We start from the raw sequence: 22,016 nt of genomic DNA on the forward strand, positions 1-22,016 counted from the left end.
AGGGTCTCCTCAAAAGTAAATAGAGCTTCAGAGTACATAAATGCATAAGATTTACATGAAGATGTTGATCAAGATAAATTGTGTTAGGAATGTCCGCATTTCATTCTAATGAAGAATGGCAAATAAAATTCGCTTTTCTAAAATGGGAATTTAGTGAAAGAAGTGTTTGAAACACAAAACCTTAGATAAAGATTTAAGCGTCCTAACATCTTATGCGTAGCTTTTTTAAGTGAACCCAGGATGGTCTTAAGCAAGTGTTATAGGATTATACTTTTCATATGATAATAGTGAATGTCTTCATTCACATGGTTGAAGAATCATGATTATACATGAAGTTAAGTGGGAGCCATTATCATGTTTCCATGTCTTATATATTGAAGAAATATTACTTATTGAGAATAATGTAACAATGCTCTCTTCTGGTAAGAATGATTGGGAGACTAGGAAAGGGTGCAATATATAATTTAGATTACCGAATCTATGTGAAAGTATATTAGCATACAGTTGAGAGTCTTATGATAATAAGATCTTTCGTATCTGTTGCACATCAACAAGGTTGAATAGGCTATTCATGTTTATGGAAGTAGAATTACTATGATGGAGTCATAGTCATTTACTGAACCTATTAAGTTGTTGATCATATGAAATCAAATTCTAATGTTTCCGCCATTAGAATGATCATGTATGCCAACAGACGCACGTGCCATGATGTGATATATGCTGAGAGCATAACAAGTCAATAAAAGGGATAACTCCCATAATATGGCTTGTGAAAGCCTTAAAGAACATCCTTGAGATTCTTGAGAAGAATTAAGGATTTGTTCATATGTTCGGATGACAAACTAAGTTAAGTGCTGATGGGTTGCACAAACTTTAGTCTCCAAAAGGGATTTGTCGAAATCCTAGGCTGCTTTATTGACTAAGGAGTTAGAAACTAAGAAAAGTGTTTTAGTTTCGTGCATTGCAAATTCTACAAAAGGAATCTAAGTAAATTGTGATAAAATCGTCAATGTATAGATTAAGGGTGAATCCCTCTACAAATGGTTTTGTCACAAATTATGCGATAACAGTGGGAGCATCTTTCAAGTTAAAGAGCCCAAGTCTAGTAAGAAGTCTAGACACATACTTGGATAAATTCATGTCATTAGAGATGACATTGAATGGAAGGAAATAGCAATTTATAAAGTTGGAATATATGGATATCGGGTATATCCACTTGCCAAGCTTGTATTGCATTTTAACTAGTGTTAATAATACACTAAAGATTATAAGATATGAAATAGTAATAGTGTATTGACTATTCATATGTGATAATCACATTTATCGTTTGAGTTTCATTAAACTCACCCGCTACCATGTCTTATCCGAATGGGTTGTAGAGACAAATTGAACCCCATTAAAGTGAACTGGATTGACATGGTATTCGCCCCTAGTTACTTATATGAGGTGACGTCTCGAAGTGAATAGAGTGTGATCCGATTGATGGCAAGTTCAAGTGCCATAGAGTCATATAGGATGACTAGTCGATCACATAGGCAGATGTATGGAGGACACTCATCGGGGACGGTGACCGCTTATAGAGTTACGTAATTCATATAGCCTGGTCGTGGCAAGAACTACTATAGTATTCTTATGAGTCAATTCTTTTGACTAGAGACTATTCGGCCAAGTTGGCACAACTTATGATTAGCTTTGATTTATACTCTACGATTTCGTAAATGAGGTCAAACTGGGTATATTTTGGGTTATGATGGACTGTGGCTAAACGAAGGGAACAGGGCGATAGGAATTGTCCACCCCTTGTCAGGGTTGTTTGAAATCTCAAGGCCACTTGAGGAGTAATTAACTGGAAATGCATGGCCACGCTCGGAAGGTATCTATGATAGATAATTCCGGTCAGACAGTTAATCTCCAGATCGAGGAAACCACTCAAGAAATGATCAAATGTAAGTACGACCTGCAAGACAACTTGCATTGAGTGGGAGATTGTAATAGGACAAGAGAATTGGTGACGCACACTTGTCTCGGACAAGTGGGAGATTGTTGGTAAATGTGTCCTCAACAATAGTGCGATCACATGATTTAATATCATAATTAAATCTGATACTAAGAATACGTGAGGGATGATTCTTTATATAGTCGACTGATCGTCATTTATCGGTAATGATTGGCTAACTAGAGTTTGACATTACTGTCGTGTGACGGTGATGATCAGTTGATCCCTTTAGGTCACACCTATAGGATGAGGCCTAAATAAATATTTAATTAATTGTATGCGATACAGATTAGTTATTTCCTTAATTATAGGAGTGCAATTTTACGTCTTATTGTAATGTGATTAAATAAGATTTAATTTAGTAATTAAGTGTTAAATTACTAAATTAGTTGAGGTATTATATAAGTTTAGAGGTAAAGGTAATTAGTTATTTAAAGTTACAAGAAGTTGTAATTTTAACTAACTAGTAATTATGGGACCCATTATATGTTGATATAATGATAGTATACTACTCAAAAAGTGGAGTGTATATTATATTATTAATTGTAATATTTAAGTGTTAAAAGATTACATTAATAATTAATTATGTAAGATAGTTAAACATATGACTTATAAGCATTTGTGGGACAAATGACAAAAGGCAAAAATGGACCAAAATGGGTCCATATTTTCGGCCAAATAAAGAGAACAAAAGATGCTCTTTTGTCTTTTGATTGTGTTGATTAAAGTGTGATTGTGACACATCACACAAGCTTTATTCATACTACATCTTACATATATGTTCCTTACACTCTACCTACACTATACAAAAGAGTAAAAACAAAAGTAAAAATATTCCCCCCTATGGAAGGAGCCACCGGTTTTGTGCTCCATATATGAGCACTTGTTGCTCATTTTTCTTAGGCTAGCTTTTGCTTGTTTTCCTCTCTAATTTTCCCTCACATGCAATTGCTAAAAAACTCTCACAAATACTGATACACTCAATCTATTACTAGAGGTAGTAATACTAGAAATATTAGTATTATTAAGGTTACATTTCTACTACATATCTAGTTAATATTAGTAGGAATTTTTGGGATTAATCTTGGGTGCAACTTATTGGAGTGTCTTCTATACTTGGAGTCTTAGGAGGATCATCCATCACATTAAGCTCAAGAACAGGTGAAAGAAGGTGACCTTACTTGTGCCCCATATTTCGAACCATATAGGAATGTAAGGGACATTGTTTTTCCTTATAAATCTTTCATTTTGTTATGCATGCACTAGATTTAAAGAACAACTAATTAACAAGTTAATTAGTTCACTATTAGAGGAGTCTAATAATAGGTATATGAACCTAACATATTGAAGTTGTGAAAGACAATAAATTAACCTATCAAGTTTGTTCTTATCTGTAAGTTGTGGCTTGATTGCATTTGTATGTGAGTCAATGAGCTTTCTTTCAAAACCCATCTCACATTTGTTGTTGATTGACTAACACCCAAACCTTCACTTACTTCATGCTGAGTGGTTCTCTTACCCATCTCCAATTTCTCTAGCTGAGTAGTGTCAAAGGTCAGTCTATGAGGCATTCTCCTGCCTCATTTTCTGTGAAATAAGTTCTATCAAAGCATTAAAGTAAAGTCAAGTCTAAATTCCACCGGTATTTCCTTTTGAGCTTGTTGTTGACATTAAATCATTAATACCTTGCCCACTTGCATGCTGTTTCTTTGCTACTTTCCAGATGTTTGTTATTGTCTTTCTACAAACCCCAAACTGTGCTGCCACCTCTGACAATGAGTCGTGCTTAGGTTTTTCACCAACTGTTTTTTCCAGTAAAAGTTGACATATTCTTGTTCTTTCCAAGTTATCCAAAATTTTTTGTCTTCATTTATTGATTCTGTTTTTTTTTTTTTTGTTGTTTATGAGTTGGTAATGAATTTGTTCTTTGGATGTATGCAAATAAATGAATCAGAATCATGTGGGGCTTTCTATTTATAGGATTAATGAACTTTGCACATTGATTTAGTATTTTGGGCGCAAAAATGAAATGTGAGAGAAAATTTGGCTCCTTTTTTGAAATTTGGTGCCAATTTTTCAATTGAGACTACTTGCTTTGAAGGACAACTGATTTTGACATTTTGGCTTTGGTTCAAAGACAACCAAATTGGCTGAAAAGAAAGGAGTATCCATCATCAAATCTGAAGTCCTCTAATCCAGATTTATCAGCCATTTTTTTTGGGTTTAATATAGCCTAAGTATATGTATTTAGTTAAGAAAACACTAATCTTATGTAATTTTATTTATTACCCAGTTAATTATTGGTAAATGGAGGTATATCTCCATATGTAATGGTTGTTAAACAACCTTGGTTTGTATAATTATCTAATTTGGGTGAGAAATTCTGATTTTGTAAGCTAATTACATTTCCTAATTTGGACGGTTTAATCAAGCACTTGAGGCTATCAAAATATGTGGTTAATTTTTGGAGAAAACAATTAATACTTTGCTTTATCATATTTAACTCATATTTATTCATTCCTCTCTCCAATTCACAAACCCCACCTTACTCCTTTATTAGTTGTTTATTAAGCTCCTTAAATCTTGTGCCCTTATGAAAGGGGAACAAAATGGAGACTAGGAGGAAGTATATTTTTGCAACAGAACACAAAATACTTGCATTGAAGGAAGCTCAATGAGCAGCGCGAATGATGAAGCATTAGGATTAAGCACTTCATGACTTTTTAGTTCTTGATCAAAATATACCAAGCCTGCCGTAATTAAACATAAACCACAGCGTAAAGCTGAAGCACCGTCCTCCCAGTACTAAATCACAGATTACACAAACGTGTCCTAGCTTTCAAAGTTACTAGTTTAACAACATTCCAGGAGAAACAACAGACAATCAAGGCCAAACAAGTTAAGCGAGTTCATCTTATTTTGGATTCTTCAGAACAATGATTACTGAGTCACCCCGGAGGAACATCTTGCTGATAAACCTGTCCTTGTTCACTGCCTGAGCCTTCTTCTTGCCTTTACCTGTCTTTGGCGCCTGCAAACCATGATCAGCATATTAGCACCTGGGCAAAATTCTATAGCTTCTTTAGCGAAACTTCTAAAATTATACGACTAATGGATTTGTGTTACATATGAAACTGTCTAATATAGATATTTTTAAGCATGTTTTAAAATATGAACTAGCTATCGACAAAGTTGTTGGCTAAGACAAACCTCAGTCCACATCTCCCGCACATTTTCGAGAACCATGTTGCAGTGGCGATCAAAAGCTCTCACACGCCCCAGGAGTTTCCTGTTGTTTCTACAATTGATCAGAACCTGACAATAAAGCACATCCAAAGAACATCAGCTTAGTTACATTGAAGCAATCAATGACCAAACATGACAAACATAGACCAAAAGCTTTTCTTTTAGACTTGAATTGAGAAATAAGAGAACCAGAAGGTCTTAGAGATGTGGCATACCTGTGTGTTCTTCCTGACACTAGACATAAGTACAGAAAGAGGACCAGTATTGAACTCTTCCTCCTCGTTCTTTCCCTGTAGCAAGAAACAATGTGAAGACTTTAATCTAAAAAAATACACAGCAACATTCCATAGCAACCAACAAGAGATCAAGCATAAGAACTTGTGTCGCACATAAGATACATAAGATCCATGGTTTCTAGTTCATAAGGTAAGTAAATATATGCAATATAACACACAATTACTACAGCTACATTTTCAACAATGTTTGTGTAGAGAAAATTATGCACTGGAAACTTTTCCAGAGGAAGCAAAAGAAAGAAAGGAAGGAAAAAAAAAAAGACCACTTAAGAGACGCAAAAAAAAAATAGAGGAAAGGAGATAAAGACTCACAAAGTAAAAATCTCATAATCACAAATCCGAAACCCATGAAGAATTCAACTACTTGAAAGCTGTCCACCAAAGAGCCAATTGCAAGATACAAAACAATATTTGTACTTCACAGAGTCTCTATCTTTGTCCATCTAAGAAAGAGAATGTAATCAGATTTAAACATGGGTGGGACATGGATTGTGAAAAGAATTTTCGCAACGCGCTACTCAGCCGAACCAAACAGAAAAAACACACATTTGCAATCTCTGCATAATATAGGCATCATCTATGATATAATATCCCCACTTGTCACATATATGCAGGCTAATGTGCTAATAAAGGGAAAAGAGTGAAGTACCTTAAATTTTACCATTTTCCTGAAGATAACCCTGACGTAAAACATCTCTCAGAGGCCGGTTTGCATTTTATTTACAGAAGTTAGGTGGCATTAGCTATTTCGTTCAATAACTATTACATATAGGTGATAAAAATTTATAATTGGAATTAATCGTTGATGACCTAATCGTTATCAACAATTCTTCCTTGTTTTTCTCTCCACCACCTTCCCTCCTTCCTACTCAACCATCACCAACCTTCAATTTCCCTGTTCAGCAAACCCACCACTTCTACTACTCTCTGAATAGCACTTCCTCCATTAACGTTTCCTCAACTCAGAACCCTTTGCTACTGAATTCTCCCACACAAATGTATGCTGGCATTTGACTCTTACTATAGATATGGTATTAATAAATAAACACTTCAACAGTTACAAGTTCACTTTTGTGGGAAAATGACATTGTGAAACAGTGGATAGAACATGTATTTTGCCTAGGAGCCATTAGAAGATATGATGCAGTGTAATACATTTTTTCATGAAGGTAGGGACTTGACAGCAACTTCAAGTTTCAACCTCGCTTTCAAATTTAAGCTAGTGAATATAAGGGGAGAATAGACACTAGAAACTGGGTCAATTGAATATTAATTGTGATGAATAAGGGGGTGTGCCTTGATGAATATGGAGGTTTATTTGATAAACATGTACGTTTCAGATTAATGGACAGGCCACAGTGAAACATCATCTTATTCTGATAGAAGAGTAAGTTGAATCATTAATCAAAGAGAACAGAGAAATAAAGTGGGAAGGACAACTGTTGGTATTTTATGAAGAGCCCAAAGACAAAGGAATAATGAAACGGATATGAGAGGTGAGAGATATAATGAAACTAAACTGTAAAATATTCCATCACTTGCTAACGTTAAAAATCATGCCAATAAAGGACTAGGGTTACTTCCAAAAAAAAAGGTGAAGATGTAAAGATAATGGTTACTTCAAATAATGCACAAGGATGAAAATATCTTCTCAAACAGAAAAATCAGATCATGTAGTGCAGAAGTGAACAGACACAACACAGAACAAAAATGTCGTAAGAAAAGCTGAAAGAATACTGCACTTACAGGGGTGACGGTATCTTCCTCCATTGGTCGACTGCAAATTGAAAAAATAAACTAATCAGTACAAGACAACGGCAAGGTTTCAAATCAAATTCCAACCTAAATGAACGTATGCATCTTACAGTAGAACCGTTAGTATCTAATAGTAGCAAGGCAGCAAGCAACTGATGATAATGTGGAACAGAAGTGACACCATAGTTTTGAAAGACATGATGCTGATTGAGGAATACAATTTTTGCAAGCAAATGTGTGCATTCACAATTAATTTAGAATGCACACTAGAACTACACGAGAAAAATTAGAGAAATCGCTTATAGTGTCAGTAAGTACTTGCACGTGAGTGCTCTATTTCAAACTAAGTTTGACAACCTTAATGGGTGATAAACTTTTGAATGCACATAGTTGTTTGTTTTCTTCATTGCGGGACTTACTAATCGTCAATTATTGAGTAACATCACCAGCATCATTTTTTCTAGACCAACGAAAGAATCTAATCCAGCCACAATAGCAACACCCGAGTAATATTCAATTTACCTGGCAATACAATTCTAGATTTATTTAACTACTGGTAATTTTCCAGTAAGCGGAATAACGTGACAGTCCTAGCTACTATCTAATTTATCAATTGTTACAAGACTTGGATAAGACGGTCTTGCGAGCCGTATCAAACTATCCCCAAAACCTTAATTTCCCATCCATCAGAAACTATGCCGCTCGGTTTTTGCTAAATCAAACCAACCAGCGTATAAAATACTCACAAAATTAAGTATTTTACTAATCATTACAGCAATAATCGTAATCAAACATACAAAAAAATTGATACATGAAATCCTCACAAAATTGTATCTAAGGCTTCACTCAAGTCACACCAATCTTCACATCAACATTACGAGATAATGAATTAATCAAATAACGAAAAAAAAAAACACAAAATTACATACCTCATGTTGAAGCTCAAGATCAAGAAAACGCACGAGCAAAAGCTGAAATTAACGCCTGCAAATTAAACGCAATAACTATTAATTAGATCTACTTAGAGATAGAAACAAGATAAAGAAGGAAGAACTGTGAAATTAGAAGATTAATCGAGGGAAGAAATTACCGGAGTTTGATTCTAGGGTTTATGATGGTTTGGGATTTTGAAGAATGCCAAATCTTCGAGGTATATGTTTAGGCTTTTGTCAATTTGTTTAAAGGCGGTGTATTTATACTCGCCAAAAACAAAGTCGGTTTATCCGCTATAGCGTGTGGCTGTTTCCGTAATCCGTATTCGGTCTTCCGCAATTTTTCGAATTTTTTTGGTTAATTAACGTTAATTAGCAAATTAATTGGGTAATTAGCGTTCATTGGAAACTATTTTGGTTTATAGTGTTCACGTCATCACTTTATAGAACAAAATTTGAGCTTAATATCAAAATGAAATTCCCAAGTGTAAGAGGTTACAAAGTTGTATCCTTGAGTAATGATCGTAGTTTGAAAGCTTTGTAGGCAATTGTGTGTCAATCAAAAGCCGCATCGATGGATTTGTTTATCGAGTTGATGTCTCTTGAACAAGATCTTGAAATTACTCAAACAACTCTACAATCCTTTAATTTGTCATTCACAAATATGCTTAGTCAAGTTGAGGATCCTAATTGGCATGTCAACTAATCATGTTGACGAAGCGCCTATAGATGCTAATATTTTTGGAGATGAGATTGAAAATGGGATTGAAGAGGAGGATGCAATGTGCAACAAATAACTCTACAACCCGATGAGGGTTATTGGAAGCCATGGACGGAGAAGAAATTGATTCCAAATGATATTTGGGAAGGAGAGATAATTAACGATTCTACTAAACGTATTTTCGAATTTGTACTTGTTTAACTTACTTAAAAAGGTATTTTTTTTTTTTTTTTTTTTTTGAAGGATTGCGAGCCGCTAAAATGTAGAAATCATCTATATTCCAAAGCTAAATTCACCGTAGCCCCAGCTGTCGAGAATTACATTAGTGGAACCCAGTTTCATGGCATTCATAGGTTAGCTTATTGTGACACCCAGCTATAATGTGGAAAATATGAAAAATTTTAAAAACTTTTTATTACTAGTTAAAGTTTAACATGCGGGAGTGGCTTAAGTCTTGTCTGCAGCCCACCCAAGTCAAGCTAATAAAATGAAACAAGCGCAATGATAAGCAAACTTAGGTTATTACAAACCAAGTCTAGCAAAAAAGGTGGAAAAGATACCCACGAATAACAAGTCTAAAAGGTGAGTCTAAGCATAACGATAGACAAAAATCCAACGGTCAAGGTACTCGCTAGCTCACACATGTCTTCACCCCAAATAAGTACCGATTTGCAACCTGTTCATTCATTAAAAATGAATGCCATGCCACAGGTCAGTGGGGGAGTAACTCAGCGTTCTCCCAGCCATATTATATCAAAATGAACATAACAAAGAACTCAAATAAGGCAAGGCATAATAAATACGGGATACAATTCACTTGAACAAATAAGCATGAGATCATTCATGTTAGAATAATAAGAGAAAACGAGATAGGGTAGCAAATGAGCATGTCATAAGCATATTTAAATAAGTGAAGTAAAGGAAAGAACATAGATACGGTTAGTTTATCACAAGCACGAATTCCAATGAAATGTGACATATGCAACTATCCAAATTACACAAAACTAGTACTTAAGTCGTGTGAGATAGATAAACGAGTAGTCAATCATCGCAATACGTATAGTTAAAAACCATAGCCATTACTTTGGAAATCTTCTAACAAACATTGCACGGGGCGTGGCTATTAACGTCACATGCGCACTCATGGCTTGCATCTCACCATGAGAACGGATGGGAGCATCAATCCCGACGATCATATCGCAACTAGAAGGCTTGCATCTCACCTCTAGTGTCCGATAGGACCAAGACTCTTACATTCAACCACATAAGACGTAAACTCTCGTGAGAAAGACATATGCCAATGACCATATGTAATACCCGCCCTTCTAGAGACCCTTTGACCAACGTTGACTGACCTTGGGAGCGGTAATAGTCCTTAGAAGTGCGTACCAAAGTTACCTTGGGTTGTGAGTTATGTGTGGTACTCGATCGATAAGCTCGGATACTCGATCGAGTAGCTCGGATACTCGATCGAGTAGCTCGGATACTCGATCGAGTAGGGGACACTCGATCGAGTATGTGGGCCACTCGATCGAGTAACGGGTTTTCAGCGAGGGTTTATAATCGCGTTTTTGTTAAGTCCGCAAATCATTTCCGCCTCATTCCTTCAGATCCTTAGGTCGCCTCTTTCCCTTCCCTTCACCATATAACCTCCATGGAAGCCTTTGAAGGTTCTTGTGCCTTAGGAGGGCATAGCTTGAGTCGGGTAGCGGTCTTTTGCCAGGTTTCTTCTTGTAGGTATGTCGTCATCATCATCCGTATCCTTGTCTTTGAAATTAGGGTTTGCTTGGTAGTGATAGATGATTGTGTTGTGGATATAGGTGTTGCTTGATTGCTGGATATTTCGTATGTTGGCATGGAGTGGTTGCAGTTGCTTAAAGGTAGGTTCGTCTACTCAGTTTTTGTGGATAGTCTAGTGTGTCGGTTGTCGTGTCATGGTTGTTGTATTGTGGTTGTGTTTGTGTGGCAGCGTATATGCGGTAGTCGGTTGGTGTATACAGTTTGTTGGTTGTTGTTGTATTGCAGCTGTCTGTGATTGTTTGTCTCTGGTTCTCAAGGTGCGTCCTCAGCTGAGTGGAGTCACTTGCGGGAGTGGCTTCACGCCCTAGTTTCGCCCTCCGTGGAACCCGCCACGGTAAGGGATGTGCACATTAATGGGACAGGGTTATCGCTCGGTATGATGAGCGGGGATTTGGTGGGTACGGCTGCGGTCCCCCACTGGCAGGGCTGGTCCAGTGGACAGTCGGTGACGGAGATTGATTGGAGTGGGTATGATTGTGTGGGCCAAATGACCAAATTGGTAAAAAAACTAGGGGTTAAGTGACAAATTGGTAAAAAAACTAAGCAAAGTGACATATTGGTAAAAAAAGTTGATGGCAAGCGACAAATTGGTAAAAAAAACGTTTCCGAGGATAATTTAACCGAAAATAAAACACGGTAATATTACAAATATTTTTTAATTAACGTGAATTTTGTTTTCCAAATAAGTAAACATTTTTTTATCAAATATTTTTATGTTAAAGCAACTTTTATCATTGTTTGTCAAAGTGTGTGCGTTTATTCGGCAAAAAACATGAAATATAATCATTATTTTTTTCCTTTTTCCTTGTGTTGAATTTTCTTATGTTGAAAAATATGAAATGATAAATTTTTTAACCCTTGAAAAACTACAATTATGGTGAAATTAAGTTTTTTTTTAGTTGGAAGACAAGATAATTGCGTAAATGGGGTTGAACTGAAAATGTTTACTATGAGTATAATATAATGGACATATGTTCGTTGTTTATTTTCCAAACTTGGTACGAAGTCACTAAATGTTAGATTGAATTTTTATTACTCTATAGTTGTTAAATCACAGGCGACTTACTATTACAAAGATATATACACTCCATAAAACGTAATAAACCCGTGATTCAACGATTTTGTCCAATTTTGTTAAATAAAGATTAGAGGATTTTATGACATTACATAACAAGTTTTAAAGTTTTGGGCCAAGTTTAAACTGGAGGTATTTGGAGGAGAAACCCAGCATTTCACATTGGCAAATTAAAAATTTTTTCATTCCTCCTTGCCAATCCGCCATGTACTTCCTCTTTGTCTAGCCAAACAAACTATTAGACTTTGGAAAGGCAAACATGACCCGAAAGTTAACTCTAAAGTTGATCTGATTCGAAAGAGAATTTAAAAAAAATGTCAAAATGAGGTTATAAATCAACCTAAGTATTTAGCGAAATGGAATTTACGGAGGAATTAGAATAAGAAATAGGAGATGGACCCATTCAGAAAGTTTTATAAGACGGTTTTATGGTAGGAACAATCCGGTAATAAGTTAGTCTAAATAATGTTTTATTTTTCGTCAAATTGTCCTCTGAAATGTTTATTTTACCAATTTTCCGTCAAATTGTGCTCGAAAATGTTTTTTTACCAATTTGTCGCTTGCCATCAACTTTTTTTACCAATATGTCACTTTGCTAAGTTTTTTTACCAATTTGTCACTTAACCCCTACTTTTTTTACCAATTTGGTCATTTGGCCTGATTGTGTGTGTGACTGATTGTGTTGTGTTGTGTTGATAGATGTTGTTGGTTTGTCCTGTCTTATCTCAGTACTGACCTTGTGTGGTTGTCTTGTTGTTTCTATGTGTCTGCCGTGATCCCTTATGGTGAGCAGTCGGTCTTAGCAGGTGTGGATGTTGTTGATAGCTGGAGTCCTGGCGGGAGGAGTTCTCACGAGTTTCGATATAGATAGTGTGTAGCTCACGAGTTGTATCTTTATTCTGTAAAGTTGGTTGTAACGCTTGTAATATAACTATAATTGTTCTTTTATCGACTTTTGATGATTACTTACCTCGGGCAACCAAGATGGTAACGCCCTTATATGCTAAGGAAGGCCTAGTTAAGGCTCCTCTGAATATGGGGGTGTTACAAAGTGGTATCAGAGCACGATTTTGGAACCTGTAACCAATGAAAATAATGAACGTAGTGAGTCTAATAAAATGAACCTGGTGTATGTATAATGGGAGCCCCAGTTGATGCTAGGTTTTGGGTGAGTAGGCGCCCTCATTTCAAAATCTTGGCCCCATTGTACTTAAGCCAGTCACTGGGTATGGAAATGTGGAGTCCGTGTGTATGTCTAATGTGTATGTTAATTTCGTTGGGATTACCTGTGGATGAGTCTTGTTGAAGTTGGTATAAGCATGATAGTTGCACTGGGATCGTATATGGTGAAGTTGGGTAGAATTAGTGAGCTTATGTGTTGTAGGTTTTATTTAATAGGAATGCGTGAAAAGTGTGGAAGTGTATGCTGTAGTATGAAAAGTGAATATGTTGGTGTTTGTTTCAAGTTGTCAGTAATGGTAATCCTATGTGAGTTTATAAGTCCTATTGTAGCTATAATGAGGATAGTTAAAACTGACGAGTTATAATGTGAGAAATAACAAATAGAGATGCGTTTGTGCAATGTTTTATGGCTGAAACTGGAACATGGTAAGCTTTAATTTGTGTAGAATAATTTTGTTTATGTTGAAACTGGAACATGGTAAGCTTTAATTTGTTTGTGGAATATACTTGGATGACATCATCGTTAATTATATGCTTTATATTGATGTGAGCACAAGTTTGCTAGCAATGCGGTAAGATGAGTTTGAGTATGATATGGTGACGTAATTGTGTATGCGAATGACTCGGTAGCATGTAAACTGTGTTGTGTGGATTTGTTTTACCGTAATATGATATGAATCTTATCTGATGAGTCGGTATGGTATGTTTGAGTAGTAATGGTGATATAGAAGTGAGTACGATAACCAGTGACGAGATCCGAACTTGGTTTGGAATCGACACGCGATATTGTTTTTGCAGGAATCTTCAATTTATTTCGTATTTCTGACCGAATACTCAACCTTACTTGACCGGGTGCGAGTGCTTACTAGACCGAGTAGACCTCACTCGATCTAGTTAGGAAGCTATGACGTCGGGATGTAGAAATTTTATGCAGATACTCGACGAAATAGCACCTACTCGATCGAGTAGAGGGCACTCGATCGAGTACCCTAGGCACTCGATCGAGTAGGCTACAGTACAGAGCCTCTTACGGGTTTCTTAAAACCCTTATTTCTTCTTATTCCTCTCATTCTTTCTTCTTCTATTCGAACCCTAAGCCCTAAATCTCTCTCAAAACTCTCATCTTCTTGTGTTGGTGGTGATTAGTTGGGTTGTTTGTTTTGTTTAATTTCGTTCTTTTACTTTCCTATCTAATCAAGGTATGAACTTCTTCCTTATTTACATGTTTTATCACTTTGAACTTGTTAGAATGGTAGAATTAACTGAAATTTCGATTCATATGGGCCAATTATTGCTTTTAATTGTTGTAATGTGATTTATATGCTTCCCTTTCATGATTATTAATGATTAATTGCTCCAAAAATAGCATAGAAATTGCCAAATTGGGGACGAATTTTCTAGGGTTTACAAAATCAAAATTGATTTTTGGTTGTTTTCTACATGTTGGATGATGTAATTGAGTACTATATGTTACACATACTATGCTAGGAGTTGGATTTTGGTGATTTTCATCTTAAAACTTGTCTTAAAACTCCGTCTTAAAAGTGCCCCAAATTAAAATTCGTTTTCTATATTTGGGATTTAGTGTTGGATATGAATGTATATAAAAGAGATGAACTTTAGTATAGTAATGGTGATGTTAATTCTTGATGAATATGTCAATTTGTTACAGCTGTAGAGACCGTCTGACTAGTCCAATTGAATTGTTTGCTTCTAAAGTTGAAGGTCGATGATGACATGTTTTAAGTTGCCTTTCTATGAACATATATGATTATTTCACATGTTATCAAGTATGTATATGAAGTAGCATTTGAGCTAAGCCATGATAGCTGAATTGGTCGAGTAAATTGTGTTTATCATGCTAAACTTTTCACAACAATAGAGATCGTCTGAGTTACTATAAACCGAATTTATGTATCAAATTGGAATTTGTTGGTGAAAGTGTGTACCTAGCTGAGTATTCAAAGTTCAAATGTGTGAATTATGTGCTTTACATGCCTATACAAGTTTGTTTAAATCGTATGCTGAAGCAGATGCCGAGACTAAACATAGAGACCTGTCAGAGTAAGAGGGGGAGAGCTTCACAGCCCGAGCTCGGGGAAGGTAGTGGACCCGTAGTACCCGCGGTACCGGAGTACCCTTCGGTGGTGTTTGTAGACTTTAAACAGAGAGAGCGATTTGTGGCGTTGCAGAAACGCAAAATGAGGCCTACCCGTTGTGTGGATACCACACTTCTTACTGACTTAGGAATTGAGACGGATGTCCGTCACATCTTTGAGACTTTGGGATTCATGGGGTTGTATCGGTTGAGGAAGCATTCATACCCTTTCCTGACTTTGGAGTTTATGAGCTCGTTTAATTATGAGCCAGTTGCACAAACTGTTGAGTTTCGTTTGATGAACACAAGTTTCCTGTTGACCATGGACCTTTTTGCGTCTCACCTTGGGTTGGCCAAGCCTCCCAAGGATTCCATCAGTGAGATCCCTTCTGAGTGCGGTGTCTGCCGCCTAATGCCTTGTCTTACCAGAAAGCTAGCTCTCACCTCAAGCAACATGTTGATTAATGATGTTCAACATGTTACCTTGAGGATCTTTCTTCGTTCTATTTCTAACCTCCTTTATGAGAGACCGGATATTAGTAAACTGAACAATCATGAGATGTTGCTTCTGATGTCTTATCTCAACCCGGAGCGGACCGAGAGGGTGGTCTTTAATGCTCCTGCCATGGTCTGCGCTTGCCTTGCCTTGATGGCTACTTCCACTACCCGGTACTTGAGTTGTGGTGCTATCGCCACTCAGCTAGCTGAAAAGCTAGCCTCCTTTGAGGCTTCTTCTGAGTATGTTCCTCTGGCTACACCGGTGCCTACTATGGACCGAGACTACTACCTCGACCTGAAATGGTTGAGAACTTTAGCTGATGGCAGCCTAGCTTGGAGGGTGTGGGGCATGAGATGGATGAAGATTCCGGCTCCTGAGCACCTCCCACCGACAGAGCCGTTAGACCCGGTGGTAGTAGTTGTGGACTCCGATGAGGAGGAGGAGGAGGATGATGGACCCCGACAGTTGCGGACATACCTCATTGATGACACGATCCTCCAGGTGATGCCCGAGCCGAAGAAGGGGGAGAATGCGGCGGCAGTGGAGGAGAGGCCCAGGTTGGGGAGAGGACCCCATCGAGTGAGGGAGAGGACCGCTGAGACTAGACCACGGCCGGCAGCACCACCGCAGAAGCACCCTTTTCCTTGTTACCCCTACCTCGACACCCCGGAGACGCATTCGAGCTACTTGGCAGAGAGAGTGTCATCCACTTTGACACTCCGGAACATGCATGAGATGGCGTACACTCAGGGGATTGGGACCGAGGGACCACATCCAGTGTGGTGGAGCGGAGTTGGGGACTACAGTGGGGTTTTCCACTCTTACGGGGTGGATCAGTCAGCTTGGGGGACACCTCAGTCCTTTGCTTACGGTGGCTTAACCCCATGGTATGTGAGTCCTGGAGCTGGAGCAGGGGTTGATGCGGGTATTGGGTCGTCGGGAGCAGGCACCTCGGGAGGAGATGGTGGTGGAGATGAGATGATGGGTGAGCAGCAGCAGCAGCAGGAGTGATACTCCTCTTTCCTTCTTTTGTTTATGATTGATGGTGTTAGATTATGGTAGTCGTTGTTAGTTAAAACTTTTATTTTGGGATGTGTATGGATGGCCATAAGGCCGGATTTGCTAGTTTGACCTTATTGCAGGATTTTGGGGAGTCGGGAAATCATCCCGACTCACGTTATGTGACATTTATATATACATATATGTGGGTTATGACAAGTATTCTCTATGTTTTGACATGTGGTTACTCGACAGAGTACCAAACACTCGGTCGAATAGCTGCAGGTGTGAGGGATATATAGCATTCTGATCTCAGGGCTACTCGATCGAGTAGCAAGACACTCGATCGAGTAGCGGGCACTCGATCGAGTACCACTATATACTCGATTGATTAGCACTGTTACAAGAACTTTTCACTAATTAAAATTATTGAATGATTACATAGTTACATGTTTTGATGTTTCATATGGTTATTGATGATTAGTAACATGTTGAACCGTTAATTTCATACGTTGGAAGTCGTGCTTGGATTTTAGATGCGTATTTGTAACGAATAGTAAAGTTGTAATTGTTTCTTATTGCCTTAATCTTACATCCGTAATGTCTACAAGTTATATTTCGCCGGAAGTGTGTCCTTCCATATACAAATACAAATGATATATACAAGCCTTCTTGATGGTGGTTAGTTATTCGAATATGGTTGCATATGTCTTTATGGTTTACTGGTTGTACGAGTAATATGAGTAATGTCAATAATGAATAATATGGTTTGGATATATGCCGAGATGTGCGTGGTATGTAACATGTGTAACGATTGGGTGGTGAACTTTGGGGACGAAGTTCCTTTTAGAGGGGAAGAGTAATGTCGCAATATAAAAAGGCCGATAATGCAATTATTTTGTTGTTTGTTTATAAGGTTTTCTATTACTTTGGTTACATTTCTTGTATGAAGTTGTAATTGTTTGCTTTGGTTAGTTGAGTAATTCGTGTGTCAAAGTGAAAGTTGATAGTATGTTTTAAAAGGCGGTCACAAAGAGATAGCTATGATGTCATGTGTTGGAATGGAATCGCGTTGTTAAGTAACATGGTGGTATAATCATACGGTGTGTTGATAGTATGTTTCGTGTTGATGGTTGTCGCTTGTGAAGGGTAATCTCGTAATGTTGTGCCGGTTGGTATTTCAAGTAGTAGCTCGTAGAGGTCGATCTATATGAAGCGTTAGACAGTGATGATGATGACATGGGGGATGGTATTTCCGGGGAGTAATAACCTATGCAAAAAAAAAAAAAAGAGATAGTGATATTGTTTCGTTTCCGTTTTGTGTGCCTTGGTTGGGTGAGTTGAACTTCGGGGACGAAGTTCTTTTTAAGGGGGGAAGACTGTAATACCCGCCCTTTTAGAGACCCTTTGACCAGCGTTGACTGACCTTGGGAGCGGTAATAGTCCTTAGAAGTGCGTACCAAAGTTACCTTGGGTTGTGAGTTATGTGTGGTACTCGATAGAATAGAGGCTACTCGATCGAGTAGCTCGGATACTCGATCGAGTAGGGGACACTCGATCGAGTATGTGGGTCACTCGATCGAGTAACGGGTTTTCAGCAAGGGTTTATAATCGCGTTTTTTTAAGTCCGCAAATCATTTCCGCCTCATTCCTTCAGATCCTTAGGTCGCCTCTTTCCCTTCCCTTCACCATATAACCTCCATGGAAGCCTTTGAAGGTTCTTGTGCCTTAGGAGGGCATAGCTTGAGTCGGGTAGCGGTCTTTTGCCAGGTTTCTTCTTGTAGGTATGTCGTCATCATCATCCGTATTCTTGTCTTTGCAATTAGGGTTTGCTTGGTAGTGATAGATGATTGTGTTGTGGATATAGGTGTTGCTTGATTGCTGGATACTTCGTATGTTGGCATGGAGTGGTTGCAGTTGCTTAAAGGTAGGTTCGCCTACTCAGTTTCTGTGGATAGTCTAGTGTGTCGGTTGTCGTGTCATGGTTGTTGTATTGTGGTTGTGTTTGTGTGGCAGCGTATATGCGGTAGTCGGTTGGTGTATACAGTTTGTTGGTTGTTGTTGTATTGCAGCTGTCTGTGATTGTTTGTCTCTTGGTTCTCGAGGTGCGTCCTCGGCTGAGTGGAGTCACTTGCGGGAGTGGCTTCACGCCCTAGTTTCGCCCTCCGTGGAACCCGCCACGGGAGGGGATGTGCACATTAATGGGACAGGGTTATCGCTCGGTATGATGAACGGGGATTTGGTGGGTACGGCTGCGGTCTCCCACTGGCAGGGCTGGTCCAGTGGACAGTCGGTGACGGAGATTGATTGGAGTGGGTATGATTGTGTGTGTGACTGATTGTGTTGTGTTGTGTTGATAGATGTTGTTGGTTTGTCCCGTCTTATCTCAGTACTGACCTTGTGTGGTTGTCTTGTTGTTTCTATGTATCTGCCGTGATCCCTTATGGTGAGCAGTCGGTCTTAGCAGGTGTGGATGTTGTTGATAGCTGGAGTCCTGGCGGGAGGAGTTCTCACGAGTTTCGATATAGATAGTGTGTAGCTCACGAGTTGTATCTTTATTCTGTAAAGTTGATTGTAACGCTTGTAATATAACTATAATTGTTCTTTTATCGACTTTTGATGATTACTTACCTCGGGAAACCGAGATGGTAATGCCCTTATATGCTAAGGAAGGCCTAGTTAAGGCTCCTCTGAATATGGGGGTGTTACACTATAACCAAGCAAGACATTTATTACTCTTAGACTAAATTTTCCCCGGGTAGGACTACGATAATAATACGGTCCTAGTCTAAACCTGGCCAGACTCTCGAAATAAATATTTTCCGATTCGACATACGGCAGAACAACTCGTATCCAAGACTCGATGACAGAACGGAAATCGAGTGCCCCAATCGCCAGAACAACACGAAAGTGGCGGAAAAGACTAAGATAAAATACACTTGCTAGAACAGCACAAGTGGGCAAAACCCATACTTGCCAAAACAACACAAGTAGGGCGTAAAAGAAAAGAGATAAACCGTACTTGCCAGAACAGCACAAGTACGTTAGACCAGTACTGGCCAAAACAGCACAAGTAGGTGGTAAATATAAGTCAAGCAAGAAGGCATAGAATTATGGTATTTTCACGAGAATACTGATGCGTGTCTTTTATATGATGTTTTACATCCCATTTTACACGCATTTCGGAGCTCATTCATGTAGTTTATGCTACATTTCTCCCTATTTCCGTCTACTTCCGTATTTTTGTACATTATTGCAGAAATGTGAAGAATCCAGCGGAAATCGAGCTAAATCCGTCCCCGAGTATCCTGCATTGCATATGACGTGAAGTATTCGCTTAAGGAACGAGCTTGGTGCGCAATTCAAGGCCCAAAAGACAAATCCACGGGATTATAGAAGTCAAGTAGCAGCTCAAGCAGTCGATCGACCACTGCCATCAGTCGATCGACCAACCCGGGTTCGAAGTTATCAGATATCGAAGATCGATCGATTGACCGCCATGCTCGATCGATCGACCAATCTGCTATCCCAGACGAGAATTAAAAGACCGAGGAAGCGCAAGCCCATTGAGTTTAGGTTTTGGAAATAAAAGTTACGTATGTTTGCTATATAATGTAACTTAGAACACCAGTTTTAGGGATCGGATTTTTATCAAGTTTTTACATTAAGTTTTACATACGGTTCTTAGAAATAATTAGGGTTTGGAGTATTGTTTAAGCATTGGAATTTTCACTCTTGTTCTTAATCTTTCCTCTGCAATCTCGGTATTCTTCTGCCCTATTCCAATTCACTTCTATTTCGTTATTAGTATAGAATTGCTAGTTAGATTCCCGAAACCATTTTATTGTTGCATGTTAATTGTTTGTCTTACCGCTTTAATTATGAATTCAGTATTTTTATGCCCTAGTTTTATTGTTGTTATCACCTTCAGCATGAGTAGCTAAATCAATTGTGCTAGGATGTAGGGGAATTATGGCGTAGGCGGCGTAGTATTAAATTGGACTGAATCGCGTGTCAGTCGATCGACTGCCATACCTGGTCGATCGACTGACCACGTGAGGTTACCTTTCGTTTTAATTGATTTTAATGTTGTATTTAACAAATCGAATGCATGCGACCAGTTAGATGCTTAATTTATGACTGACCCATTAGATCGAAAGATAGGGACAGTTGTTAGATCACCAATTAAAATGACTAAACTGTGCTGAGATCGAAAGATAGGTATAGTTTAGACAGTCAGTCACTTTTCGGGACGAGAGTCAGTATTAGTGATATTAGGGACCTATAGCGAGATCGAAAGATGTTATTTGTTAAGAGTGGACCGAGAGGACCTCTTGTTTCCCGCCTCACTGTGTTCGATTTAGACCTGTTTAGTATGCTGCCGCCGAAGCTATAACGAACCGACCATCTTAGTACCTCCTTTTATATTTGATTTCATCTATTTGCTTAGTTTACTTTATTTTATCGCTCATTAGCTATAGACCAATCCAATCAAACCCCCCCACCTTATTGTTACCTTAGACTGAATTTAAACAACTAGAATTTACGTCTGCCTCTCTGTGGTTCGACCCGACTGCCGCTAGCTATAATTGTAGTTGGAAATTATAAATTTATTTTTGACACCTCACGACGGGTATCAAATTTTGGCGTCGTTGTCGGGGAGGCAATAGTTCTAATTTTTAGTTGTTTTAATTTTAGTCTTTCTTAGTTTAAGGGACTTCTGTTCCTTAAACTTTTCTTATATTCTTTTTGTAGTTTCTTCTTATGCGCAGGTCACAGGGTGGTGAACTAGTACCATTCAATCCTGAGATCGAGAAATCTTTGCGCGAGTTGAGATGATCACAAAGGGTATTACCGACAGAGGAAGAGCTGAGTACTCTGTCAAGCTATTACGAGAACGATCTGTTCGAGGAAGACCCACATTCTTCACCCGTTTCCACTTCTTCAGCCGAGACAGTCACTTCTCCGAAATTCCCGGTCATGGCCGAGAAAGCGAGTATAGCTAGTCATTCTGAGCCGACAACAGCAAATTTATATAAGGGGTTCGAATTACCAGGAGATGACAGGAGTTCGAACCAAAGCCTTCATACATTAATATGGTTGAGAGAAACCAGTTCGGGGGAGCTGCAAATGAAGATGCAGCTAAGCATATGGAGACATTTATTGACTACTGCTGTTCCATACCCCCACCAACCGGCGTGACCCAAGACCAGATCAAGGAGACTATGTTTATCTTCTCCCTTCGTGATGCTGCAAGGGAGTGGTATAGAGATCTGGACCGAGCCGTTCATGGGATCACCGATTGGAATTCATTGGCTTTGGCATTCTACAAGAAATATTTTTCTGCCTCAAAGACCAATGCAATTAGAGCTCAAATCACGAGCTTTAAACAAGGGCCGGATGAGAACTTCCACGAA

At 38.4% G+C, this 22,016-nt stretch overlaps 1 protein-coding gene across 1 annotated transcript; it reads right to left on the minus strand.

Annotated features, from left to right (window-relative positions):
* Positions 1 to 4,674: 4,674 nt before the first annotated feature.
* Positions 4,675 to 8,472, minus strand: LOC141637880 (uncharacterized). The gene is made up of 6 exons (XM_074447292.1): positions 8,384 to 8,472; positions 8,223 to 8,277; positions 7,285 to 7,315; positions 5,458 to 5,532; positions 5,207 to 5,311; positions 4,675 to 5,027 (listed from the first exon to the last, which is right to left on the minus strand). Exons 2-6 carry the CDS (start codon positions 8,225 to 8,227, stop codon positions 4,911 to 4,913), a joined length of 333 nt encoding a protein of 110 aa, XP_074303393.1. The 5' UTR covers positions 8,228 to 8,277; positions 8,384 to 8,472; the 3' UTR covers positions 4,675 to 4,910.
* Positions 8,473 to 22,016: the final 13,544 nt, after the last annotated feature.

This window comes from Silene latifolia, unplaced genomic scaffold (assembly GCF_048544455.1).
Source record: "Silene latifolia isolate original U9 population unplaced genomic scaffold, ASM4854445v1 scaffold_154, whole genome shotgun sequence".
NCBI classification, from domain to species: domain Eukaryota; kingdom Viridiplantae; phylum Streptophyta; class Magnoliopsida; order Caryophyllales; family Caryophyllaceae; genus Silene; species Silene latifolia.

Bases quoted from the DNA above. Each gene is read 5' to 3' on its own strand.
- LOC141637880 (XM_074447292.1), bottom strand. The intron at 5,533-7,284 runs GTAAGTGCAGTA...TTCTTGCTACAG, and splicing joins AGGAAGATACCGTCACCCCT to GGAAAGAACGAGGAGGAAGA. The intron at 5,312-5,457 runs GTATGCCACATC...CTTTATTGTCAG, and splicing joins GTGTCAGGAAGAACACACAG to GTTCTGATCAATTGTAGAAA.